This window comes from Liolophura sinensis, chromosome 1, assembly GCF_032854445.1.
Source record: "Liolophura sinensis isolate JHLJ2023 chromosome 1, CUHK_Ljap_v2, whole genome shotgun sequence".
NCBI classification, from domain to species: Eukaryota; Metazoa; Mollusca; class Polyplacophora; order Chitonida; family Chitonidae; genus Liolophura; species Liolophura sinensis.
In genome coordinates, this window is record NC_088295.1 from 16,348,443 (window position 1) to 16,375,839 (window position 27,397).

A 27,397-nucleotide genomic window follows, 5' to 3' on the forward strand; every position below is an offset into this window, starting at 1 on the left:
TGGTCGAAAACATCCATAAAAGCTATATGGTCATAAGAAAGATGGTTGTTTAGTAATAACTCGTCGAAGATACACTCCCGATCAAAGACGCCAATTTTTCGTTCACGTGGCACTCTGTTTCTCATTTAAATTATGGAGATCAACGTTAACCAGAAAAATATCTTTAACGAACTTCCATATATGTATTTCTACGAGCTGTCAAAGTTTTGTTTTGGTTAACATTTGTCCATATATGTAAAACTTTAGAATGCGATTAGTTTTGTCATATTTAGGCAGGTTTAAAATCCGTATTTCTGCCAAAGTCTCTCATGCGTTATTCATAGTATAGTGGACTAACGAAGTCGCTGTAGAGAACAAATTCAACCACGAGGAGGAGTTCGAATCGTCGTGCTTCTTCTTTTTTGTTACTTTGGAAACATGTTTTTGTGTGAGTAAAGATATAGGCCGCCTTGCATAAAATAAGTGTTATCATGAATTAGAAAGTTAAGGTATTACATAACGTGCGGCAACTGTATCGAAAGCATACATGAATCCTAAAACATGTGGTACTCTAGCTATCATAAACATTAACCTGCTGTGCGTAGCGGAAGTACAACGCTGAAAGTTACATTTGTTATATATGCATTCATGCTCAAGAGTTTTTCCGAAAGTCACATTTATGGTGTAGTGATTTTTTCCCACTCTATAGTGTTTAATGCAACAAAAAAAAGAATTTTTGTTTGACTGGAACAGACTACCATTTTTCGATTTTATGACCTATACATCGCTTCGGTGCATGTTTGGGGCTATATAAGGCACATACTCGTCAAATAACAGGAAAAGAGGAGTAAAACATAGCTGAGCAAAGAAATAGTTTTACGACTGTGTCACTCACAGCTCTAGTAAGTATCGCTTCTTGGGATGCACAGTTTCTTGCCCTGGGGTCGATTCCCCGCCTTACCTCACCACGTCTTTTGTGAAATAAATGTGGGAACGTCCTACTGGACGTGAAATACAGGTGTTCTATATGTTTTATTTTATTCAATGGCTTCTTTTTTGTGTACAAACTGGATTTATTCTTTGGATAACATGTCTGTTGTATTTATGAGGGAGGACATGCCAAATAGTAAAGGAAACAAAATCAATGGGCTCATCTGATGTTCATCAAGTGAGCAGAGGAGGGCCACAAAGACTAACTTTCTTGTTTTCTTTCTCCTCAGCTCGTTTGGAATGATCGCGCCAAAGAATTATTTCCGAAGACCAGGAATGATTTATCTGAACATGTGTAAAGGACTGTTCTCGCAATACTCATATTCCTAGCTAAAGGTCCTTAAAAGGTAGACAGTTTGTGACATGTTAAAATGAAAATATGCCTTTCCATGCCACGATATATAGTATAAGTCATGCTTAGGCTTCACACATACGGGAAGTGTTCACTATCAGTTCTGAGCACGAGACCTGTAATCTGGAGCTCAAATGTAGTGGACACCTCACATGGGAATGTGATTTGCACTTTATATGACGGGCAAGAAACCGTTTATTTCTTAAATTGCGCTGACAACGAAAGGCAAGTGGTAAGAGTACACTGCCACAATATATACGGTAACAGACGTTATAAGTTAGGGTACGTGTCCAAGATTATCGTGTACTGATATGTACATGTTACTATATATATATATATCATATTTCACGTGAAACTTGCACCTGCTTTGCGCTAGAAAGCCAGACAACAACAAATCAAATTTAAAGTATGAAACAAGCGATCATGTTTCTTTGCTTCTTTGTGCTCGTTTTAACGCCGTTTTCAGCTTTCTTTTAGGCCTTAAACACGCCAGTGCTTTATTGTAACAGGCGAATCTGAGTTCAGGTATATTCATGGTGCTTCCTCACAGGAATGCTCTGCCGAAGACACTATACATGTCAGTTTTGTAAGTCTAAGGCCAGAACATTTAAGTCTACATCGGATGATATCCGGGATTCCCTGCAGCGGACGATTTTAATATCTCTGCGCTTATTTGTTAAAATAACGAGAAGATCCATTTAACATGCTTCAGCAGGTACATCGGCGAACAACTGACAGAAATTCTTGTTTACTATCAAAAGAAATCACTGTTTGGACAGGTCACGATCAAAAGTGTTTTGTTTGACCAAAACAACATTACTGGAGATAAATGAAAACAGTGCTCTATGATTAGGTTGGATGGCTGTGTAAAGAAATCTTTAAGGTAAACCAGAGATAAAGCCTTTGGTTTATCTGTACAGATGAGCTGGTGCCTGACTACTATCGGGTATGGTTTCGTTCTGGGTTTTCTATTGTTCGCTTTTACCATGTAACTATATATAACATGGGCTGGCCTTCTTGAGAAAACACAATCCAGAAATGAGATTTTTGCTATGGACAATCCTATGAAAAGCGGAAATAACCGGGAAGAAATCATAACATCGTTGAACTGATGAAAACATTAATAGCCTAAATGTAACTGAAGACGGAAACTTCACGTATATATAACCCGCATGTATTTCCTCACCTCGCTCAATGGCCCGAGCCTTCGCCATCTGTTGTGAAAAAGCACTGACATTCACGGAAACCATTACATAACCATTCATGAGAGCGACTACCATGTATTCCGTCAATAAACGTTTACCTTCCGAGTCTCCAGTTCACCAGAACTGGTCGGCAACAATGAGAATTCCATGATAAATTCCTGGAAACAGTTAAAATTAGGAATCTGTCACAGATCTCTTAAACATATTATTATTAATGAAAAGCAGCAATTTATTAAGATTTATTGTTGTCTTAGTATTTGGCATAATGCTTTTTACCAAAATTCTTTATAAGATTAAGTTTAAGAAATCAGGAATATTGGCACATAGGAATGATGATTTTAGAATTCATGTCACAAAATAAAGTGGAAGATCGTATGACGGAAGAACCTTATGCTTAAGGCTTTTGTTTCATTGGTAATCCGTTTTGAAATTGGTACACATTTATTTTACACTTTTTCCTCCATCTCGTATATTCATTCATTTGAAGCAAGGTCTGATTTGTGTATGCGGCGTTGGGGAAGGGGTATTTGTAATGATTTTCTTCCCCATATAAATATAACACCTATAGATGATGCCATACCGGTACCCTTAAATTCACACTTAATCATGAAATAACATTCAGCTAGAGTTTTTTATTCACGTCCAGTTGACTGGCCATTCAAAGCCGGACATGGTCTTTCAGAAGGGCCTCTTGAAGTTTACAGACACTTTCCTGTAATCTCTGTGTGGGACCATTGTGCTATTAAACTGCATCGTACAGATTGGTATGACTCTGCAATAAAGTTCCTAGACGTTGGCGAGTGCCTGCTGAACTAGGGTATATTGCATTGGCTCGATATTCATTGTTGACATAACACTCGATGGACGGTCGCTGTAAGGGTTTGGATATCTTAGCACTGGGTTTCTCACCAGAACCAACCATTAGAGGCTTTAGTCAGATCACCAATCCCTCCATTTCCTGACGTCACTTGCGAAGGTGTTGCGGTTTTGTGGGTTGTGCAGGATGCGGAAGCCACCTGCTGTCTAATATGGAACCGCACGCCTCGCGCATAGACGGCTCCATGAACGCGCTGACTTGAGGTTAGTCGGCTGCGCCCAGGGATAGGAGGATTTCTCAATTAATATTTACATTTCCGTGATTTACTGACATATATATAAATCATGCAGTTGTTCGTAATGACCTTGATGTTTCCGATTTAAGAAAGAAGAAATGGTGTCCTGGTTTATCAGTATATAATTCCAATGTCGATTCGTAAGAAAGTGGTCCACGGAACTAACGAACATTTCACTCTGCTCTCAACATCAAAATCAGTCTGATCTGGGTCCAAAGGTTAGAATATCCACCACCAGTAGTTTTTTGCCATTTTGAAGGCGCTATTCAGACAGGTATGAAAGTAATCTATTGCCTTCTCACACCTTTCGATTAATTTGCGCATTAGTTATCCTACTTATTTCCAAAATAAATGCCTAAAATGACAAAATCACGTATACCCATGGCAGGATAGTATTGTGAACTTTTAAATTAATTATGTTAATGGTACGAGTTAACATTTTAGAAAGGTTCATGTACTTGATTTGTTTCTTACCAGAATTTCAATATAACGACAAGAGAGCATCTCCGGAACTGAAGTAAACGTATGTCACAATCTACTGCTTTCTTGTGGATATTTTCGTTTAATTTGTTACTATTTTTAGCTTCGCTTTTTTGCTTAAATAGTGCATTTCAATCGGTAAACTTTAGTGTCTGTTATATCGGGCCTACCTTATCAGAGGTTCGCTGTTCAAGTGACGTAAAGTAAAAACCACGAAATCGTTGAGGTAAACAAGATCCCGTTGACAGGAAACGACATTGAATACATGTGGGTTATTTCTATGGTTGTGTTTATGACCTTGGCAGTTGGAAACTTTGTTTATTTGCGAATCAAGTGTAAAGGACGCTATACAGGAGCTTCTGAGTACACATATATGACCCAGTAAACCAATGGAATTAGGTGCCCAGAATTTTAAGGTTTTTCTTTACAAATTGTTCCTACATGTTTATACACCAAGTTCCAGTCTTCTTCACCTTCGTCCTAAATGAAGCATGTATGCTGTTTCATTTTTGGACTTTGCTTTGTATCGGTTAATTTAATTGTAAAGTGTAAAGACGAAAATATATCCTCACACCAATACGTCATCGACATGGGTTTTATAGGTCAATTCAGATATGAATGACTTTGATCAAGATTTGGACGATCAAGTGAGTCTGTCTGTGCTAATATAAACTTGGTTAGTTTACTGGAAAAAAATATCTACCTTCTTTCATTCAGTATATTTATAGCTACATAAATAGAAGTATTTTTGTACATAGCTGTCCTGTAAGGGGCCTATTCATATTTCAGTCAGAAGGATGCTCAGCGAAAGTAACGATGCTTGTTGAGTTTATGGTCATGAGGAAATGAAAAACATGATGGAAGAATGAATCCATTGTACATCATCAGCTAATTGCAAATCTAAGATATTATATTTCTGCTCAGAAAAAATATTCACCCATCTATAGGTATATAAGTACATATTTTTAATTTATTAATTATCTTAGTTTTACTACCTCTGTAGTCTCTGTACTATACCGACGGCCCTTCGGCCTGTGTGACATTTATGTATTAGATGTACTGGTAGTCGAAGTTGAATGTGTTTCCAACTACAAAGTTTGAATAAGATAAAAACATCTTACTCAAACGTGTGAAACCAAGCCTCTGACAAACAAGTGGAACCATCAGTACTGATGCCGGTGCCATTTGCTTAAACAGAACTGTCGCCCTGTTAAAAGTCAGAGTACTTGTGGAACTTGCAATAAATCTTTCACCACTTGGAATAATTTCCCTAGGGGAAAAGTTATCCGGTTTATATAGTCACGAGATCCGCATGGCCGATTTGTACACAAAACGCTCATTTAAAAGTTTCCTACAATTCATTAATTGCTATAAAGTGTGAAAACAAAAGCCAGCTGTTAACATTAAAAGGGACATAGAAATCAGAAATTAGTTAGTATGGTCTTGTCAATGTCGGAAAACTGAGTAGGCCTAAATGGCATCACGCATATAGTCAAGTTTTGAGAGCACTTGGCGTGGCCTTGTCCATTCCGTGGGAATATATCCAAGACATTTTTATGAACACAGGTGGAGTTATTAGATGACATTATACATTATGTTACTGTACTTGATGTGTATCTGACATGGTATACATTTGTCGACATTTCCCGGGATCTGTCTGGTTTCTTCGCACCATAATGCTGACCGCCGTCATACATGTGAAATATTCTTGAGTGCGGGGTAAAACGCTATTCAATAAACACATTCGTCAACAGTGTACTTTACACAGAATGTGTATATGTATACTTTGGGTTTTACGTGGTACTTAACAATTTTTCAGTTGAATGACGACAAACAGCCATTCGATGTGAGTATATTGTTTCTTCTTGTGGCCAGGAGAGTTCCTGCCTCCACTGAAGCATTATGTCGAAGACGCCAGACATGACACCCAACCCAGTCACATTATACTAACACCGGTTCAACCAGTTCTGTTTTCTTGCTCTAACTTCTCAGTGCTGTTCGTCAAGCGAGTCAGCAACAAGTGCCACTTTTAAAATCTTTGGTATGATCCGACCAACATGTACCTTACATAGAGCCTGAAATGTTCTTTGGCCAGGATAAATCTTAAATGATAAAATTACTGGTTTGCAGGCAAGACAACATACCTGATAAGTGGCTAGACATCAACTAGCTTACACAACAGTACTCGTGGGTAAATATATGACAACATATGACATCAGCCTTCGTTTTGCAACGCTATAGTAAACATCACATCACAAGTGGTTTGACAGCACATGTACTTCAATGCACAAGCTATTTTTTGCCAAACACAAAATCATACATAGACTAACTATATTGCCATTAATTAGAGCGCTCATACAGATCAGAAACTGACTAGTATGAGTGGTATGTTTAACTCGGCGCCGTTATTTACATCTCAGGGCGATTGAACATTTTCACACACCGGACACTCCGCTGTGCTTTTGGATGCTCTGAGACAGTTTTGTATGCCTTGAAATCGTTTTGCACTGAGATGGTGCTGGATGTTCCGGGATGGTTGTAGATGCTCTCAGATGGTTTCGAACGTCACTAGGCGCACAACGTGCTCTGTCTACGCTACTCATGAATTTATAGTGGTTTACAGGCAATATATGTCTGCACTGGTGACCATGCCCGGAAATTATATATCTAGTGTCGCAGGGAAAGTAGGTTGGACTTGGAGTAGCTATAGTTACAAGTCAGGTCGACTAACAATTAAATATAGACATTCCGAGATGATTCTTAATACTCGGAGATGCATCCTGATGCTCTCAAATGCCTCTGGGTGCCCCCACCCCCCACCCCTAATTGCTTCTCTATACTTTTTGATGTGTCTAGGTGCTATAAAATGATTCGGGTATTCCAAATGCTCCTTGATGCTCTGATAAGCTGTTGGACACCTTCAAATACCTCTGGATGCTCATATTCTTGGGCACCTTGATATACTTCCGAAAACTCCCCTAAACTCCTGGACACCTTGAAAGACTTTGGATGTTCCTGGATGTTCTTGGTCAACTTGAGATACTTCGGAATGTTCCCAGATGTTTTTGGACATCTTGAAATACTTTTAGTGTATCCCAGGTGTCCTTGGACACACCCGTATTTGCCCTCAAATGCCTCTAGGTTTCACCCTCTCCCTCACCCCTCAGTGCTTCGGTATACTTGGCGATATGTCGGGATGCTCTCAAATGCTTCTGGGTATTCCAGATGCTTCTTGGTGGTCTGATAAGCTATCGGATACTTTTCTGGATGCTGATATTCTTGGACACCTTCCGAATGCTCCCAGAAGCTCCTGGACACCTTGAGATACTTCTGGATGTTCCCAGATGTTCTTGGACACCTTGATATACCTATGGATGCTCCCAGATCTTCTTAAACATCTTGGGAACTTCCCAGATGTTCTTGGACACACCGCTATTTTTTTTGACACATTAACATACTTTTATACCTTCTGGTATGCTTCCAATTCTCCAAAACCCCAAGGATAACGGACCACTCTTAAGTCCAGATAGTTTCGCACTTGAGATGAACATTTTGTTTAAAACGAGTGTTTTGCATATACTTGAATCGTCAGTATTAACCGTTGTTTTTCACTATTAATGCACACATCAGATTAGTTTTCACTATTGATGTACACATCACGTTAGTCTGAATGGAAATAATCAGACAACAATCATCACTGTGTACAAATTTCAACGTAAAGAAACTGTATCTCCATCTTATAAATAACGCTTTCTTCTGATTCTATGGTGTCAACAGATGGTGATCTCAACTTATTCACCAAAAGGAGACTATACTAAGGGATTTCTCTTCACATACAACACCTCGAATACGACAAGTTTTCTCTGATGTATTGATCTTAAGCGACAATTGCCGGAGATAATTGTGAAAGTGATCGTATCTATTTGCCAACATAAATGCAAATTAGGAGTTCAAAGTAGAGAGTTACGGATTAGTAGATGATTATTTTACACATTTATTTGTTTATATTTGTGGTGATTATATACAGAGAGTCGCGACGCACATTGGCATTGTTTCTGGAAAATATTACCCATCAAATAAAATCACATTTCTTATTCCTCAAAAATTTAGCTGGACATGAAAAACTGTCTCGATCCCTGAAGGGTTGCTATCGCTGAAATCCTCAATAGTATCTAGATATTCGGACCAGTACATTGATTATTAGATCAAAAGAAGACCATTCGGAGAGAAAATTATTTCTCAGCGACTTCGAAACCGACTCCGAAGTACCAGCTTTATCACAGGTTAATAATACTTGTCTTAAAGGTGATCTGCCAGTAATGATGTCTCATTTAACGACCGGGCCAGAGTCGATGATTCAGATAATCGATGAGAGAAAAAGTCAGTAATAGAAATGACGCTGTCTCACACAAGCATTTTAGCTATCAAGTCGATGTAATGGCGAGTTCATAGGGTCGATAACTTTCAATTGTTTTTGGAGAGTATGGTGTTGTAAAGTTTGGTTTCAATAAAGCCCTCATAAGGTCACTGATTTGAACATTTTGCAATACCACAACCTTGGGACTACCGAGAAAATGGTTGGCCTTTGCACACTAATAAGATGTTATTCAAATAATATCGATATTTTACACCATGCACTTATTCGATTCGGGAGAAGAACTTTGCGTGCCAGAGAACGAAAAAAAAAATTAATTCAATGTTTAAGTTCAATTTTGATGAAACATAGAACTACGGGGTTATTTATTGGAACAACCATTGTAAAATATAAGAAAAACAGAGTACTGGAAATGTAAGGAGCACAGACCTACAGGGTGGGACAGTTTGCTTGCTCTACTTGGAACACGTGCGTTCTGTTTCACAATTGTGTCTAAGATTTAATCCATTATTTGTTTTATATTTGACTTAAAATCCTATTTTTCCTTCGACTCTAGTATTTAATTTATATTTTGTTGCGCTGATTTATATATTTTTTTGATTGGTCTTTTTGGCCGTACTCAAGAATGCGTTGTTTTGAAAACTTGTGAAAGGCGCTATGTTAGATGTAACCAGCTTGTTTGTTAAGCTTTTTTATTCTGGAATCTAGTGCTTATTAGATACGAAAGTCGGCCGCTCACTAGCTGGCTCATAACATCCAATTTTGTTAAATATGACAAAACTTCATTCGTTGCGAGTGGGAGTTCTCCTCCAAGAACAACCAATCATTTTTAAACTTTAAAAAATGCCATCGTATTAGTCCATACCCTATTTACTGATACTAATAATGCCAGTATCCTTTACTTATTGAAGCATGACTTCCATGGGAAGTGCCAAGTTTTTGTTACAGTTTCACGTCGACCCCCTGGTCAGTATTGATTATCCAGCATATGTTCTGTCACAGGGACGTCTACATTCGCAAATCTGTTGAACACATGAGCGTGGGAAGTCTCCAGATGCTAGCCACATGACATCCCGCTACTGTTTATAACAGTGGTCACATTAGTACTTATAACTGACAGACTGTATATATCATTCAAATTCGGAATCAATACAATCTCATCTGAAACTAATGGTTTGCGTCTGCATGATGCTAAGCTTTCACTGAATTGAATTTTTGTCAACATATCTAATGCAGTCTGTAGATATTAGATGCAAATCAATCACATATGATTTGTAAATTGTTTTACAGGTTAACATAAGGTATCGGTACATGCTTTTGTCCACGTGTGCATATGCTAGTGGTAACATCAAGGAGAGATTGTTACTAACCTTTGTCACGGCGTTTGACAAACACAGATTTTGTTAGCGTGTGGCACTTTCAGATAAGTATGGGTACATCCAACATTTGTTTCGCAGATTTTACATCGTGTTTGTCTCACACAGGTTACAGTGTGAACCATGCCAGGCAGTTTGTAAGCTGTGTCACATCGTGTTTGCTAATAGCTTTCTTTAGTAGCAAAAAATGCAGGTGACAAATAAATTTACAACGGGAAGTATAAAAGGTGGTTTGTAACCTGTGTCACATCGTGTTTGCCTAACACAGATTACAGCCAGAAGCATACAAGGCAGTTTGACACCTGTGCCACATCGTGTTTGCCTAACACAGATTACAGCCAGAAGCATACAAGGCAGTTTGACACCTGTGCCACATCGTGCTTGCCTAACACAGATTACAGCCGGAAGCATACAAGGCAGTTTGACACCTGTGCCACATCGTGTTTGCCTAACACAGATTACAGCCAGAAGCATACAAGGCAGTTTGACACCTGTGCCACATCGTGTTTGCCTAACACAGATTACAGCCAGAAGCATACAAGGCAGTTTGGAACCTGTGTCACATCGTGTTTGCCTAACACTGTTTACAACCGGAAGCATACAAGGCAGTTTGGAACCTGTGTCACATCGTGTTTGCCTAACATAGTTTACAGCCGGAAGCATACAAGGCAGTTTGGAACCTGTGCCACATCGTGTTTGCCTCACACAGATTACAGCCAGAAGCATACAAGGCAGTTTGGAACCTGTGTCACATCGTGTTTGCCTAACACTGTTTACAACCGGAAGCATATAAGGCAGTTTGGAACCTGTGTCACATCGTGTTTGTCTAACATAGTTTACAGCCGGAAGCATACAAGGCAGTTTGGAACCTGTGCCACATCGAGTTTGCCTCACACAGATTACAGCCGGAAGCATACAAGGCAGTTTGAAACCTGTGTCCCATTGCGTTTGCCTAACACAGATTACAGCTGAAAGCATACAAGGCAGTTTGACACCTGTGCCACATCGTGTTTGCCTAACACAGATTACAGCCGGAAGCATACAAGGCAGTTTGGAACCTGTGTCACATCGTGTTTGCCTCACACAGAATACAGCCGGAAGCTGTGTCATCGTGTTTGTCTCACACAGATTACAACCGGAAGCATACAAGGCAGTTTGGAACATGTGTCACATCGTGTTTGCCTCACACAGATTGCAGCCGGCATACAAGGCAGTTTGGAAAATGTGTCACATTGCGTTTGCCTAACACAGATTACAGCCGGAAGCATATAAGGCAGTTTGGAACCTGTGTCACGTCGTGTTTGCCTCACACAGATTACAGCCGGAAGCATACAAGGCAGTTTGGAACCCGTGCCACATCGTGTTTGCCTAACACATATTACAGCCGGAAGAATACGATAATTGTTACACAAGGCGGTTTGGAACCTGTGACACATGGAGTTTGTCTGGTTATTATAGGTTCCATCAGTTACTTTTGAGCCACTTTACCGTATTAAAATTTTTGTCTCACGAAGAGTTCATTACTGGTACAATATTATGTTTATCCCATAAACGCAAAAAAACAGGATACAATGAAGTGTAAGCTGATTTATTTCACTGAGAGTTTTGCCTACTAGTACCATCAAGGTGTGTGTTGCATTGAAAGTGTGTTTCTGTTGACATTACCTGAATAGTCCAGGAATACTTTAAAGTCGGTACCACTATAGCTTTGTCGTAGTGATAACTACCAGTATCAGTAGGTGTTTGTCTTACAATATTTTTTTTATTAAAATCATATAGTCACAAGTAAGCCTTTATGTCTACATTTTCAGCTGAAACCAACTATTGCCCATTGTATTTATTCAAAGCATTTAAGATAAGATAAGATTGGTCAACGCGCGCTAACTAATGTCTTTGCCATTGATTGCTAGTCAGGATCGAAGAAAGGTAGGTGAAAAGGTAAGAGTATTGTCGGCTGTAGTTGTGGTTGGGATTTTAGCAGATTGGAAAGTACGCCCATCTACGACGTCGACTATGAATTTGAGTACTGCTGTAATACAACACTTACAGGACATACTGCCTAAAGCGGACCATCGATTCCCCAAGCTGCAACTCTCGTGAAGTAAAGGAAGGGAACGATTTCCCAAATCATCTGACCTGCCTTTTGAAAGGCGGTATTTCCAAATCACTTTCTGTAGTAGCAAATTTATTTGGTTGATGTTCTATCCTGTATTCAAGAATATTTGACTCATTCGATGGCGGCCAGCATTATAGTGGGAGGAAACCGGGCAGAATCCGAAGGAAACACACGACCATCCGCAGGTTGGTGCAAGACTTTCTCACGCAAATCGAGTGTAAACAAATTTTTTATCCTCTTATGACACGCGAAATGTTGAAGAAAAAATGTTCCGCGAAACATGCTTGTTTCTGAAAATTTATTTGTGTCATCAAAGTCGAAAACTGGCGGGGAACGTCATCTTTGTTCCGTCGATACTTCTTCAAGCGCACTTGTCTATAACTAGGGAAAATGACACTGTTTTGGTTAACCCAAAATCGATGCTATTCCGATAGTCTCACATCTATATTCCTTTTATTAATGAAGAACTTCAGACTGTGCCATTGCAGTATTTCTAGATTGCCAATATAACTTCCTAAGTCACTGCTGCAGTTATTAAACTGCCTTTCGGTATGTGTTATTGGTTGGTATATGTACCTAAACAGATGCTTTATTTAATTATGGCAGAGTTATTGGTCTCAAAACTTCCAAAAAGAGTGAGTCCTCGTTTCACTAAGGCCTATGAAACCGAAATGAAAACAGCGTGAATAATTAAACACAACAGCCAGATTAGTGAACCTATAGCTTCAATTTGCTGTTGAGAGGGTTATTTGGTTCTAGTCACAAACTGTTCCCTCGAATGAGTCCGAAAGTGTCAAAAGATGTGTCTTGTCAATTCAATGCGTGGTACCTTCCCTCAAGGTCGTTCTTTATCCTTTGCCCAGGTCATACGTCTGGTCTGTAATTTCTTCAGCTACCACTGGTAACACAGCGGTCCTCTGGATTAACCTCTTATAATTCAGTCACGTTACGTTCCACGGTTGGAGGCCATTCTTCTGATAGTTATGTCAGATACACTGGATGTAGTGAAGGAAACAAGCCTTCGGTTTTAGAGTCTGGTAGAACCACGGCAATGACATCGTGATTCTTTTTCTCAAGGTTAACTTGTACAGTGGCTAGCACGTTCTACGGTTATCAGTATGAGATCCAGAATTCCACCCAAAGTTCACTGAAGTCGGTTTTGGAGCTGTCGGCAGTTATTAGTGAAAAATAGTGTAAAATCATAATTGTATGGATGCAAACTTACCGTTATGTTTCGGTGTGGTTGACTTTATTTTGGCTTTGACGCTTGGAAAATTGTTCTTGTATAAGAGTTATTCCATAATTCATATTTTAAACATGCAGCTGTTTAGCATATTTTCCAACAATACTACTTTTGTCTTTTAAAGTCAGATACATGCAATCAAAATTCTTGGACTATCTTCTGTGTGATCCTATGCATTTCAACCTTGGATTTCATCTGATCAAACGTTTGATCTACCAGTCGGTTCTTCCCGTTTATGCCATGTCAAATTAATCAGGTCAAATTAGTCAAAAAGATACTTGGTATGGAACACATTTCAGTGCAACCTTTCAACATTAGAATTAGAACTTGAATGTTGGATATTTTGACATGGAAACAGTTTGCGGATAACTTATTTTATAATTGCATCATCGAGATTTTTTTGCTTGCCCAGATTTTCACTTCATAATTTGAACAAAAGCCCACAGAAACCTTGCTTATGCAATTTTAACTAACTTCCAAATGTATCTAAAACGTTGAATGTTCTGGCTTGTCGTGTCATTCCAACACATCAAGACGTTACCCTTGTTTGATGTGGACCATGCCGAGGGATTCCCCTGACGGTACCCAGCCCTCGGGATGGTATTAAACCATGTAAGTGAGTTATCAGCAGATTTTGGTCGATGGTGATGGCTTTATTCCACGGACATGGGCTAAACCAGCTATGCAACAGGAAAAGTGAATTTCACCTGGTGGTAGCAAAATTTAAGTCTTGCAATCAAATTTCCCACAGGCATTTTGAACTTATCTCTTCTAGAGTTGCACTTAAGCTGTCAATGAGCAATCAAGATCTATTCGCATTCATCAACCCGCGGGAGATGTTGCCATTTCTGGGATTGTTCTTGCTTCAAATAATGGCCCGTGTATGCTACCCTGCCCAGTGGACCTGTAGTCGATTGCCCGAGGACATCTTAATGAGGTTACCTGTGAAAGTACAAGTAAGAATACCACTTTGGATCCTGGGTTCTTATTTTATTGAAGAAATTAAAGTGCTCAATGCCGGGAGAATACTCCCTCCCGAAACCATTTTTTAGCGGAGGTTTAAAATGAGGGTTACCTTATCACACTTTTATCTGTAATCCATTTTATTTCCTTGAAGCTTTATGTTTTAAGAAAAAAGTCTTACGCTTATTTATGTGATTGCTGTTTTACGCCGTACTCAAGATTTTCATTTATACGACGGCGGCCAACATTATGGTGGGAGGAAACCCAGGCAAAATTTCGCCGTTGCTGTGAAATTTGTTAATTTTTTAATACATGTCATATATAGAATGTTCATTTCATTTCTTTTATTCACCAGGCACATTTATACACATATTTAGCATTACCAACATTTCCTCTTGGTATCGAACTGGTTGATAAGAGGAAGATGACGTCTCCAAACTAAATGCATTGCATGAAACAGCAATTCAGGGTAATAACAACTCTGTGCTTCAGTTCAAGTATCTTCAGATATACGGTTCAGTGGTACTATTCAGCATGCAGCAAAGAATGTCTACACTCAGATACAGATTATAATGATCAAATACACGGCTTACGTTCGGCCTGTAAGCTAATGGAATAGTCTGCCACACAATGGGCTGGAATCTCAGTTAAATGAAACATAATTGGGACGCTGTACTCACTCAGAGCGGTGCTGTGAAAACTGGAAGGACGTAGCAGCATCATCGATTTGGTTTCATGGAGAGAGAGGTTCCGACAACGAATGTCGGCAGAACCGTTCAGATTCGACTTTGAAACTTCAGAAACATGGAAGTACAAATTCCGTCGATTTTTGTATTTTTTGTATCTTATGCGAGCTTTGATGGTGTTGATTTATTGCAATAAAACAATTTTGTTGAAAGAATTTTTTCTAGCCGTGCCCTCTATATATATGTTTTCGTGTAGATTTACAGCCCATTACGTATGATTGTGTCTTATGATTGCGTAATAGGGTCGATCTGCATACATGATTGATATTGAACACAAACTGTGAAATATGAACACAACTTATTCACTTAAAATAAAATTGTGCAGATGTAGAATAAAAATGTGGATGTTTAGTAATGTTTAGCAATACATAATAACCAGCTAAATGTCGCCACAATATGGCTGCAGTATTGCCGAAGTGGTGTTTAGCCATCATCATTCATACATTTATTTAGTCATTCATTCACCAAACATCTAAATTACTTAGAATAAAAGGACTACAACAGAGGGTAAAATCAGTGCAGCGACGATTGTGGGATAGTTGGCAAATGGTCATACCAAAACCAGTGCATGAAATTCTGTCTCATTACAACTTTTCGAGGACATACTGAAGGCATAGGGACTTACACCAAATTTAGCACCATGGCTTAAGCAGAATTAGGTAAAAAAACAAATTCAGCGATATTACTTGCAATTTATTATACTTAAGATTTTCTATTTCCGGATCAATTTTGAGATGAATCATCTAAATTATTTAATTCCGCTTCCTCATTCATACGTAGTTTTTTTTTTCACTTTTTACTTCAATATTACAAACCGACCTTTGGTTGGTAGCTAGATTTCAACAATAATCATGCGTTCAACTTTTCTGTTTCCTTCATTAAGGCGACGAGTTCTCCACTTATTTTGTATTTTGTATAAGTGAAGTGTATGGACAGAAATGTGTACGGAGAAACTAAATGGCACTTTAGTTTTCACGTTAACGGTAATCAAAGTCCCTGTGTCCTTGGAAATGTTACATCACTGGAGATACAGGGTTTGGGCGGCTCTTGAATGCAGGTCGTGGAATCTAAAACAAGTTGAGCTTTAGGCGGTGTAACCAAGAAGGACGTTCCATCATTCTTGACTTCATTATCAGTGGAAAACATTGGAAAACCATCCGCGCAAACAAGCCGATTCAAGGCCTTGTAAAACACACCACTGACTTCTGTTACATTGCTGTGCATGTGTACTGTCTTTTACCTTTGTGTAGACGGAAAAAGAATCCACCGCTTGGAAAGACTAATTTTAGGTGTGGTATGTTCCTCTTTAACCGTGTTTAATAGTCGATGCCTGACAACCTAAACCACGTGATATATTACGTGTAGTCAAATATATCATTTACACATTGGAGACTTTTATTAGGAAAAGAGCGCTAAGACGCTGTGTTGAAGACATTTCTATTACATAGACGGGTAGTTTGACATATTCTTATCAGGATCTTTCTGAGGGTATTCACCCTGCCGCCAGTTCTCGTCCTAAACTGTGGCCAGTGAAGGGAAACAAATTGAGTTTCCTGCTGTTCTTCCCAATTGTTTTGCCGACGCCAGACGCTGGGTGTTTTTGATTGTGTTTCCATGCTCAACAGCCGTCGCCATGTAGTTACAACACCATGATGTCAGATACTGATCCGAAGAGAGACCACAACGTCAGATTGGAATCTAAAATTGCCTATAGACTTCTGCGAGCAAGTGTTGTTTGCCTAAATTAGCGGTTTGTGGAAAGTACAAACAGAAGGCGAGCGGGTGTTTAGCAGAGGGATGATTCCAGTGGGTTTTGTCGCTCTGCGCCCAGTTACGTATGGAGACTCACGACTCCGGTCACAATGTTATAATTGACAACATTCCTCCGGGAATCCGGAGATCACATCGCCATGCAGACGCAGTCCACCAGATCCAGCACACACGCTCCTTCATACGGGAAATTGTACGAGGTGCTGAAGGCAGTTAATCCCAGAGATTTAGGGTCATACAACTTCACACCCGACCCCCGGGACTGTATCACAGAGATGGTACAGGTCGGTACGAGGATCCGGCCACTAAGTCTAAATGCTGGCATTTCAACAGTTTATTTTTTGTCACAACCAAAAATCGGTAGGGTTTTGCCTGGCCGTTAGGTGGAAATCATTCGAAGTGGTGTACTGCGTGACTTTCTTTAGCCTTATTGATCAGTTCGTCCAGATGCCCCAGTAACTTGTTTGCAATGCGAAGCTGAAGGTGTTTGTAGGCCTAAAAGCAGTGTTAAATGCCTAGTGCTATTTATCTCTGTTGGGTTTACACACGTAATTCGCTTGTTTTGCTTTTGTTCCTCAAACAACACCTAAACCACTGGTTTTCAATGTAGAAGACCAAGATTCATTCCTAATGACGCCAAAGGTTTAATTAAGAAGGCAACTACGTTTGTCTGAGGAGAACAGAGATCAATCAGTGCCAAGTCAGCAAACGGTTAAGGACCGGACAAATCTTCTCCACTCGAGAATAAAAACTAGGCAGTTAAAGCATGGGAACATTCCTCTAGCAAAAATTTATGTGGAATCCAATGGGTAATCGGAATATGTTTTAATGGCACCGTCTAACTTAACATCTTAATATCAGACGTGATTTTGGGAACGTGAAACCAAATAGTTTGAAAACACAGAACCATCCAATGCTTCTCACTTGTCTCCAGCATCAGATGATTTAAGCTGCAAATGATTTATAGTTTATCAACCATATCCAACTCTATGATGTTGTACTCGGGTGTAGCCGTTAACATTTATACATGTATGTTTATACTTTCACAGAAAAACCTGTGCGCGACCCACGAATGTATCAAAATGATAAGGGTTGGTATGAAGGCCGGATGAAGACATTGCGGGTTGCAGCCCGAGGACGGTACCATTGGCACACGATTTGCTCAGTCCTCGTGCCGCGGCCCGCGGCTCGCGGGGCACGGGCGAGATGTCCTCATCCAGATTTCCACAGTGTCGTTTATGTACTTGGTATTTAGTAGTAAGTAGGGGATAAAACACAACATGTACTAGTTCTTTACACATCGCAGCAAAAATGAATAGCTCTGTGTTTTATTACACTTTTTTCTTCCTAATTAGTTGTTTATGTAAGTTATTGTGTGATTGACAAATGAAGACTAAGTTGATGTAGGTATGTACATAATAAGCTCAACACAACTACAGCCGGTCATGCGTTATTACCTTCACATATTAAGATTTCCTGATCAAAAAAGGGAAAAACTCCAGTTCATTGTTTATTTTAAATTTATCATCCAAGTAGTTGCAAAATTATCTCCGTCTGTTTTCATTTGCCTCCATCAGCACGGTGGAAAACACCAAAGAAAAGTCATAATATTGCCTACTTTTGAGAAAGCAATAAACGGGAAAAAGTAGTATCTCTGAACGATGTGTGGTCATTTACTATTTTACTTTGTCCAAAACCCAGGCTGTATATATTTATTTATTAATTGTTCCTTTGGCGCCATAATCTAGAATTGTTCACTGTCAGTGGAGGAAACCTTGTTGTTACGGCTAATCGGTCGACCTTCCCGTAGCAAGTTATTGACAAACTTTTCCATGTATCACGTACAGACTGTGACAGCTTATTCTTCACAAAAAAACCCTCGAACAAAAAAAAGACAAGAAATTTACAAATGTCCTGTTTGATTGTCCGGGACTGAGCTCGTGTACTTCGTGACTGAAATCGTGTATCTTAGCACTGAACCATATCTAACCGCTATCTGTAAAATGCCTCATTTTTAACCATATGCCATCTGTTTCGCGCTGTAACCAAAGTCACATTCGTGACCCTGCAGTATCTTTTCATTAAAGATCGACCCAATGATACAAGCGTATTCATTGGCTGCATACAGGCTTATGAATACCAGAGCTATCCAAAGGTTGAGCTCGGAATTCCATCCAGTTATCAGATAGAAATACCAATGTATGTTCCAGCTGTCTACATGGTTTTCTGTAACTCGCTAAAGCTATCCTATTATGCTACAGAGACATCCATCAATTAAACTGTATCATGATTGGCATTTCTAATCTGTCCGGAAAATGCCTGACAAGAATGAAGTTACGTCACCCATCCCCACATACTTCTGGTTATTAATTATGTGGAGGACGCCTTATCAAACAATCGCCTGTTAAGCCAGGGTTTCTGAGCCTGCGTTAGCCGCGCTTAAAAGCGAGGAGCAGCCCTCTAGCCTTTCACATTATACTGACGATAGACGCGGGTCTCCTGCAGTGATGAGGTTCAGGCTCACTACCCCAGGGATGTTCACTTAGCTTTATTGTCAGTGGGATAACACTTGTAGTAATTGCTTTGCTATATGACATATTAATATGATACACGACTCTTTTACGTCCTATTATACCAGCCAACAGCCCAGTCCATCGAATAAGACTTCAGTTGTAATCAATACATGTGCGGAGGTATGTATGTTTGTGTTGGGCGTTACCCATAGTCTTCGTCCTGTCAAGATTGGCACCAGCTCGCAATCACTGGCCAGAGACAATCTGGTAGACAAGGGTCAGGCTTCTGTGATCTCGCACCACCTCGGACTTTAGAGGGATATAGATCGATCTAGGAAAATAGACGCGCATTGATTTCTTTACATATCCACGTCATTTCGTCCTTTTAAAGTGAATACCTAGCATCTTTAGACCTTGTTATCGAGTGTTTTTATGCAGAAGTCAAACGGGCATTAAGTTTAAGTTGTGTATGCAGTTGCAGTTTGGCCAGCGCCGGGAGAGAGTTGACTGTTCCGTCTGAAACAGTGTAGAAGAGACGGTCACTAGGAAGTCCTCCTCAGAGATCTGACGGACAGGTATAAAGACACAAGCCGACACTGTTGCCGCTCGCAACACACTCTCCATACTCCTGACAGGGAATTTTGTGCTATTGTGAATCTATATGTGGGTGTGACTGTTGCCAAGAGCCAACCTTAACAGGATAAATTCGAACGTGACACCACTCACATAATCCAGCGAATTTTCCGACTTGTTCAACTAATGCGAACGTAATAACAATACCCGATCCGTTATAACGTTTGTAGTCCTGATTCCTCTGTTCAGAGACAATACGCGGGGCACGCGTCCTAGCCGACTAAACCACGGATATTATGGGAGGCCAGGTCCCTGTGTGGAGCCCTATCCCGGACACAGACTGTGCGGACAACGCAACTCAGTGAGGAAAACTTTACCCGTTTGAGTGAGGAAATGTTTTATAGAAAGATGCTTGGGCATTGCATTTACATGTGGCTGATTGTGATATATACGCACCTACCAGGTAAGTCTAACCTTTAAAGTACCGGCACATATGCCACTGGCCAGTGTGTATTAATTGTTACGTCTCATTCCAAGGTCTTGCTTACCTCAGTATTTATTCTTCTCTTGGCACACAAGGTGCTTTCAATTTACCACAGGTAGAGGTATATGTACTGCTTACGAACAACATCTGTCTCAGGAACACATCGTGATAAATTCCCAAGAGTATTGGTTTTATATATACATACAAATTCGTTAAATGGACACGTATATCTCGTACAGTATGTACATACCATGCTTAATTTTTCCCCGAATTCGAAATGATTTATCACTCAAAGCGTTTCTCAAACTTCTATCTTGTATAACAGCTACAAACTCTCTCGTATTTTCCACTGCCACTGATGTTAGCAGCTACACAAGTGGTCACATCGTAACTATATGACTTGGTCGTATCTCTATAACAGATTATCATGACACTCATTGATTTATCACAGAAATAGGTATTCCAGTAAACTGTTGACCTGAACATGAACAATAGCAGATAGCCTTTATTATATTTTTCATCATACATATGACATCACGGTGTACTGGTACCAGTAACACAATGAACATACCTAACATTTAGAAGCTTCCACCATTGCACATCGGGTTGAGCTATATGTTTCTCGTTAGTCTATACAACAGTAACGTTGAACATTCAGCCCACCTCCACAATTATTTCCATACAATATCTGGAGGGTTTGTTTATTTGTCAGTTTACAACAAATAATGTTAAACATCAACCATAACAGTGCTGAAAATGACCAGACTAAAAGAGCTGTTAACGTGTACATCTGTGTGTACATCTGTCGATATCGTACCTTTCACGGATAATATTTGACAATCCCACCTTAGGTCTTATTCAAATAATAACGAATTAAAATGTCAGTGTCCTTGCTTGATTTGTTTTTCATGGTAATAACTGTTTATGCTTGATTTGAAAGTCACAACATTTATCTTAGTTTACCCTTGACGCCATTTTAACCCGTAATGGTCATTTCGTTAGCTCATCTCTTCTTTGGTGTATAGTCATTGTCTAGAGCTTTAATACGCTTTCTAGACTGTACAGCTTCTATATGTAAATGTGTCGACAAATGCCTTACTTACAGTATACGTGTCGGGTTGTTAAAGCACGACATCATCGTACACTAATTAGTGTATGTGACTGTTTGCTACAGTTCAGGTGAAACCAAAGTATTCAACAAAGGCCATTTTGCACGTGTTAAGGTCGTCTGGAAGCTACTTCCGGTTTACTAGTTGAGACCTCCGTAAATAACAAGTGATTTTACCCAGGAGGATGTGTAAATATGACCTAGAAAACGCCATCTTGTACAGCATGGTCAGCAGTTAAATGTTTGGGTTGAGCTTACTACAGTATTGACGTAACACAAGCTTTGCTAAAAGTAGCAAGTAAATATAATATCGTGCTTAGATTAAATTAAACGAGATAACCCTTATCATTTACCACTGTAACCTACACATACACGATTACTGCTAAATAAGACGGAAAATGATTGACTCCCTAAAGGCTTTCTGTACCACAAGTTGATTCTACAGTATTGATAATTACATTATGATAACACCAAAAATTACACTTAGCTAGTTAAATGTCAAATGTTTAACTAATTTACTGAGTCATTTTCTCCCTAATATTAATTACTCTTTCTTTCCTCAGCATTACACGGCAGCTTTTCGCAATGCTCGTGTTTTATGGCATATCAATACAAAATGAAGCCGGGTGTTAGTGGTTACATGCCTTCCTAAGCTGTTGCCATGGCTCACCGGTCATTTAAATATCATAAATCACTAAAATAAGCAATTACACCGTGGACACGTTCATATCAGCTTATAGAAAAGGTATAATAAATTGTATGCGCACGCCATGTTCAGTGCTCGAACACTTGTGTAAAATGTCACTTACTCGGGATTATGCCTGGATAACTGAATAATTCATATATGGGAGAACTGTAAAGACACCCATACAGCATATTTAATTTACACATTCCAAAAAAAGCATACTTTGTGACATTGATTGCGAATATGTAAGGCTACGATGATTAAGGCGTTAGTTAAATTATGTCATGAATATGATGAGCTGATGTGTTTCTTTCTCTTTTTCTTTTTTTGCGACGTTCTTGTGAGCGACGGATTCTTTTGCAGTAAGAAGATTCCGTATTTTATTCACAATACCCAGTCCTAATAAAACGCGATTGAACTTTGTCCTCAGTTTATGTTTTGTTGTATATTGTGCCATATTTGTACAATGGACAGTAGAAACATTCTCATCACAGACCGTGTCATGCACGGAGGATAGGAACGTTTTCATTGGAGACAGTATTATAGATACAGAGGATAGAAACATGCCGGTAGGAATGTTCTCAATGGATTTATTTATTTGATTTATTTGATTGGTGTTTTACGCCGAACTCAAGAATATTTCACAGACACAGAGGAGAGAAACATGTCAATAGGACCGTTCTCATTGGAGACAGTGCTATAAACACAGAGGAGAGAAACATGTCAATAGGACCGTTCTCATTTGAGACAGCTATATAGGTACGGAGCTCAGTAACGTGTCAACAGGAATAATCTCATAACACGAAAGACTAGCGCAGTCATGCTAATTGCAATTTATTGACGTCCCTGGACTAGAATTACCGGGAATTCTGTGTTGTTAATACATATAAACAATAAACATGAACACAATGCATAAGGACCAGGTCTAGGGATGCAGTCACAGGCACGTTATAAGCAGACAATCTGTTACAGACACCTTATAACGAGGCATTCTGTCAAAGACACATTGTAAGTAGGAACTCCGTCGCAGACACTTTGTAAGTAGGCATTCTGTCCCAGGCACCTTGTAAGTAGGCACTCCGTCACAGAGACCTTGTAAGTAAGCACTCTGTCAAAGACACCTTGTAAAGAAGCACTTGGTCACAGACACCTGTTCAGCAGACACTCTGTCACAGACACCTTGTACCCAGGCATTCTGTCCCAGACACTTTGTAAGTGGGCACTACGTCACAGGCGCCTTGTCAGTAGGCACTCCGTCAAAGGCACCTTGTAAGCACTCTGTCACAGACACCTTGTCAGAGACACATTGTTAGTAGACACTTTGTTAGAGACACCTTGTAAGTAGGCACGCTGTTACAGGCACTTGGTAACCAGGCATTCTGTTACAGACACCTAGTAAGCGGGCACTCTGTTACAGACACCTTGTAAGTAGGCACTGTATCACAGACACCTTATAAGTAGGCATTGTATCACAGACACCTTGTGTCAGACATTCTGACACAGGCATCTTGTAACTATGCATTCTAACACGGGCATCTTGTAAGCAGGCATTTTGTCACAGTTACCATGTAACCAGGCATTCTCTCAGAGAAATCCTTTTCACTTTCCATCGGCGTTTTTAACCGATGCGTTGATTACGTTTTCCAAGATCCACTGATATCTGGTCCTTGGTCGCATGTTCGAATCCAGCTGTCGCTAGCATGATCTAGACCTGCGTTCAGGATGATACCTTGTGCCTAGGGGCCTTGACGTCCTCAGATATCGAGATCGTGTGGTATCATTAAGGATTTTCTGATTGATTACAAACCCCGTCAGATGGAGAGCCATGCATGAGGATCTATGATCACTGTCCCATCACCTGATGGATATCTGAGTATGTTGTTCTGTGGACGTGTCATCAGTGTTTGTCATCGGAGATCTATCAGCCGCAGACGACATAATTCTTGTCCGAACCATCTCCGACGAAGGGGAAATTTACGTGTGGACTTGGGCACAGTGACCGGAGGCCGGGCGCCATTATTGTGGGCCTTTCATCTGGAACCTTGTCATCGCAGGCCGCGTCATGTAGATTTATACCGGACATCACAATGACATTGAACCTCGTTTGCTTTTACCCACATTATACTTCCGTCAGCTTGCTCTGTAAAGGAAGGTTATGTCTTACTGGACGGTGATTTATACCCACGAACGTAAGGGAATGAAAAGAAGAAGCAGCAAAACAGGGCACGTAGTAAAGTGTATGCCACATACCTCAACTCGAAGAATATATCAGGTATCCCTACCCGAAGTATGCGCTGGGTATCTCACCCCGAAGTAGATGCCATGTATCTCACCTCGAAGTAGATGTCAGATATCACAACACGTAGTATATGACAGGTATCATCACATGAAGTGTATGACAGGTGTCACAACACGAAGTGTATGGCAGGTACCACAACACGAAGAGTACGGCAGGCATCATCACAGTGGGGGTAATAAAAGGTGTCACAACACGAAGTGTATGACAGGTGTCACAACACGAAGTGTATGGCAGGTACCACAACACGAAGTGTATGGCAGGTGTCACAACACGAAGAGTACGGCAGGCATCATCACAGTGGGGGTAATAAAAGGTGTCACAACACGAAGTGTATGACAGGTGTCACAACACGAAGTGTATGGCAGGTACCACAACACGAAGAGTACGGCAGGCATCATCACAGTGGGGGTAATAAAAGGTGTCACAACGTGAAGTGTATGGCAGGTACCACAACACGAAGTGTATGGCAGGCATCATCACAAGGAAGGTGATAAAAGGTGTCACAACACGATGTGTACGGCAGGCATCATCTCAATGGGAGTAATAAAAGTTACCACAACACGAAGTGTACGGCAGGTACCACAACATGAAGTCTATGGCAGATATCATCACACGAAGTCTATGGCATACCTCAAAACGAAGTGTACGGCAGGTACCACAACATGAAGTGTATGGCAGATATGGCAGGCACCATCACACGAAGTGTGTGGCACGTACCACAACACGAAGTGTATGGCAGATACCATAACACGAAGTGTATGGCAGTTATTGCAACACGAAGTGTATGGCCGATATCACAACACGAAGTGTACGGCAGGTATCACAAAACGAAGTGTATGGCAGATATCATCACACGAAGTCTATGGCATACCTCAAAACGAAGTCTACGGCAGGTACCACAACATGAAGTGTATGTCAGATATGGCAGGCATCATCACACGAAGTGTGTGGCACGTACCACAACACGAAGTGTATGGCAGATACCATAACACGAAGTGTATGGCAGTTATTGCAACACGAAGTGTATGGCAGGTATCACAAAACGAAGTGTATGGCAGATATCACAACACCAAATAAATACTAAGTATGACAGCTCAAAACATATGCCAGGTATCACTCACAACACGAAGGATATGCAAGGTATCTCAACCGGAAGTGAATGCCATGTGTCTCAACACTAAGTGTATGTCATGCGTCACAACACGAATTATATGAAAGGTATCGCCACACGATATATTTGAAAGGTATCACCATACGAAATATATGAAAGTTATCGCCACACAAAGTATTTGAAAGGTATCACCACAGGACGTATATGGCAGGTTTCACAATACAAAGTATCGCCACAGCAAGTATATGAAAGGTATAGCCACAAGAGGTGCTTGAAAGGTATAACCACACGAAATATATGAAACATATCGCCTCACAAAGTATTTGGAAGGCATCGCCATACGATGTATACAAAAGGTATCGCCACACGAAATATATGAAAGGTATCGCCACAGGAAGTATTTGAAAGGTATCGCTACACGAAGTGTTTGAAAGGTATCGCCACACGAAGTATTTGAAAGGTATCGCCACATGAAATATATGAAAGGTATCGCCACACGAAATATATGAAAGGTGTCGCCACAAGAAGTATTTGAACGGTATCGCCACATGAAATATATGAAAGGCATCGCCACACGAAATATATGAAAGGTATCGCCACAAGAGCAATTTGAAAGGTATTGCCACACAAAGTATTTGAAAGGTATCGCCACATGAAGTATATGTCAGGTATATCAATACAAAGTATCGCCACACAAAATATCTGAAAGGCCTTGCCGCGCGTCAGCATAAACATTGTGTTTATTTAAAACCATGTACATGTGTTGTATTTTGTGTTTTGCCATTCTATGGTGAACTGGGATTTTCTGTCAGAGTTTCTAGCAAAGCTTTACGGGTTTTCATATTTTTCTTTCTTGCCATTTACTATGCATTACGACACAGGTTGTAATACTGTAACACTCACAGATTTCAGATGGTCACAAAACTCACATCTCCTTCTTTCAATAGACCTACCTGCAAGAACATTTACAGCTTGATGTCTGCGTCACGTAGAGGACTTTACCAAACGTGCTTGAGGTAATTTGGCGGACGTGTTTCCGTCAACCCACAATTGGCTAGTGAACTAGGCGAATTTTTGAACAAAATCGAACGTCCTGCTTTCACAATGTCTTTCTCATCAACATGAAGCTGTGTCTACTCACTGATGTTAAATCCAGTACTTGTGGTTTTCTTCGTCGTTTGCGAATAGAACTAAGGTTAAAGAAAACGTTGCCATTATTTATTAAGAAAATGTCACCTAGAGTTACGCAGAAGTGGCCCCTGTCGCGAGGTAAATTACTCAGGAAAAACCATGCCTGAGCATTTACCTATCCACGAATTACATGACTGATTTATGTTCAGTTTATCCACCTTTGATTTATATTTTTGTGCTCTGCAGAATGGAAATTTAAGATAAACGAAAGCAAAGATAAATGGGACCATCTGTAACAACGAATTTTGTATCCCCCATACAAAAACAAAGATAAATGGGACCATCTGTACTAAAGAATTTTGTACCGCACATACAAAAGCAAAGATAAATGGGACCATCTGTCATAAAAAATGTTGTCTGTGACATGAAAAAGCAAAGATAAATGGGACCATCTATAATTTTGTCTTCCTTACCCATGTTATCGTCAGAAAGAAGCGATGTTCGGATATCAAGATGAAAAGCCAATAGGTTGATTTTATTTTAGGAGATAATCGTTTTCTCCACCTTATATTTGATAATTACAAGAAGCCCAAATGTCTGATTGCAAAGGGCATCACTACCGGGCTTGTTTTCAGCCTTATGTACCTTTATGTGATAAACCACTGTTTGACGTTGTAAGTGTTACATGCGTTAGGATTTATTTCACAAGCCACTGCTTTGATTTGTTGCTAACACATATAAGAAATTCTAGACTGTTGTATCAGCCCATTCGATTAACCATTAATC

At 39.9% G+C, this 27,397-nt stretch overlaps 1 protein-coding gene across 1 annotated transcript in view; it reads left to right on the forward strand.

Moving 5' to 3' along the window:
• The first annotated feature begins 16,847 nt into the window (after window positions 1-16,847).
• LOC135467098 (uncharacterized) overlaps window positions 16,848-27,397 on the forward strand; it is a 31,589-nt gene continuing 21,039 nt past the window's right edge. Inside the window, exon 1 of the mRNA XM_064744894.1 lies at window positions 16,848-16,995. Within this exon, the coding sequence (XP_064600964.1) occupies window positions 16,848-16,995 (148 nt within the window). The remainder of the gene's footprint in view (window positions 16,996-27,397) is intronic.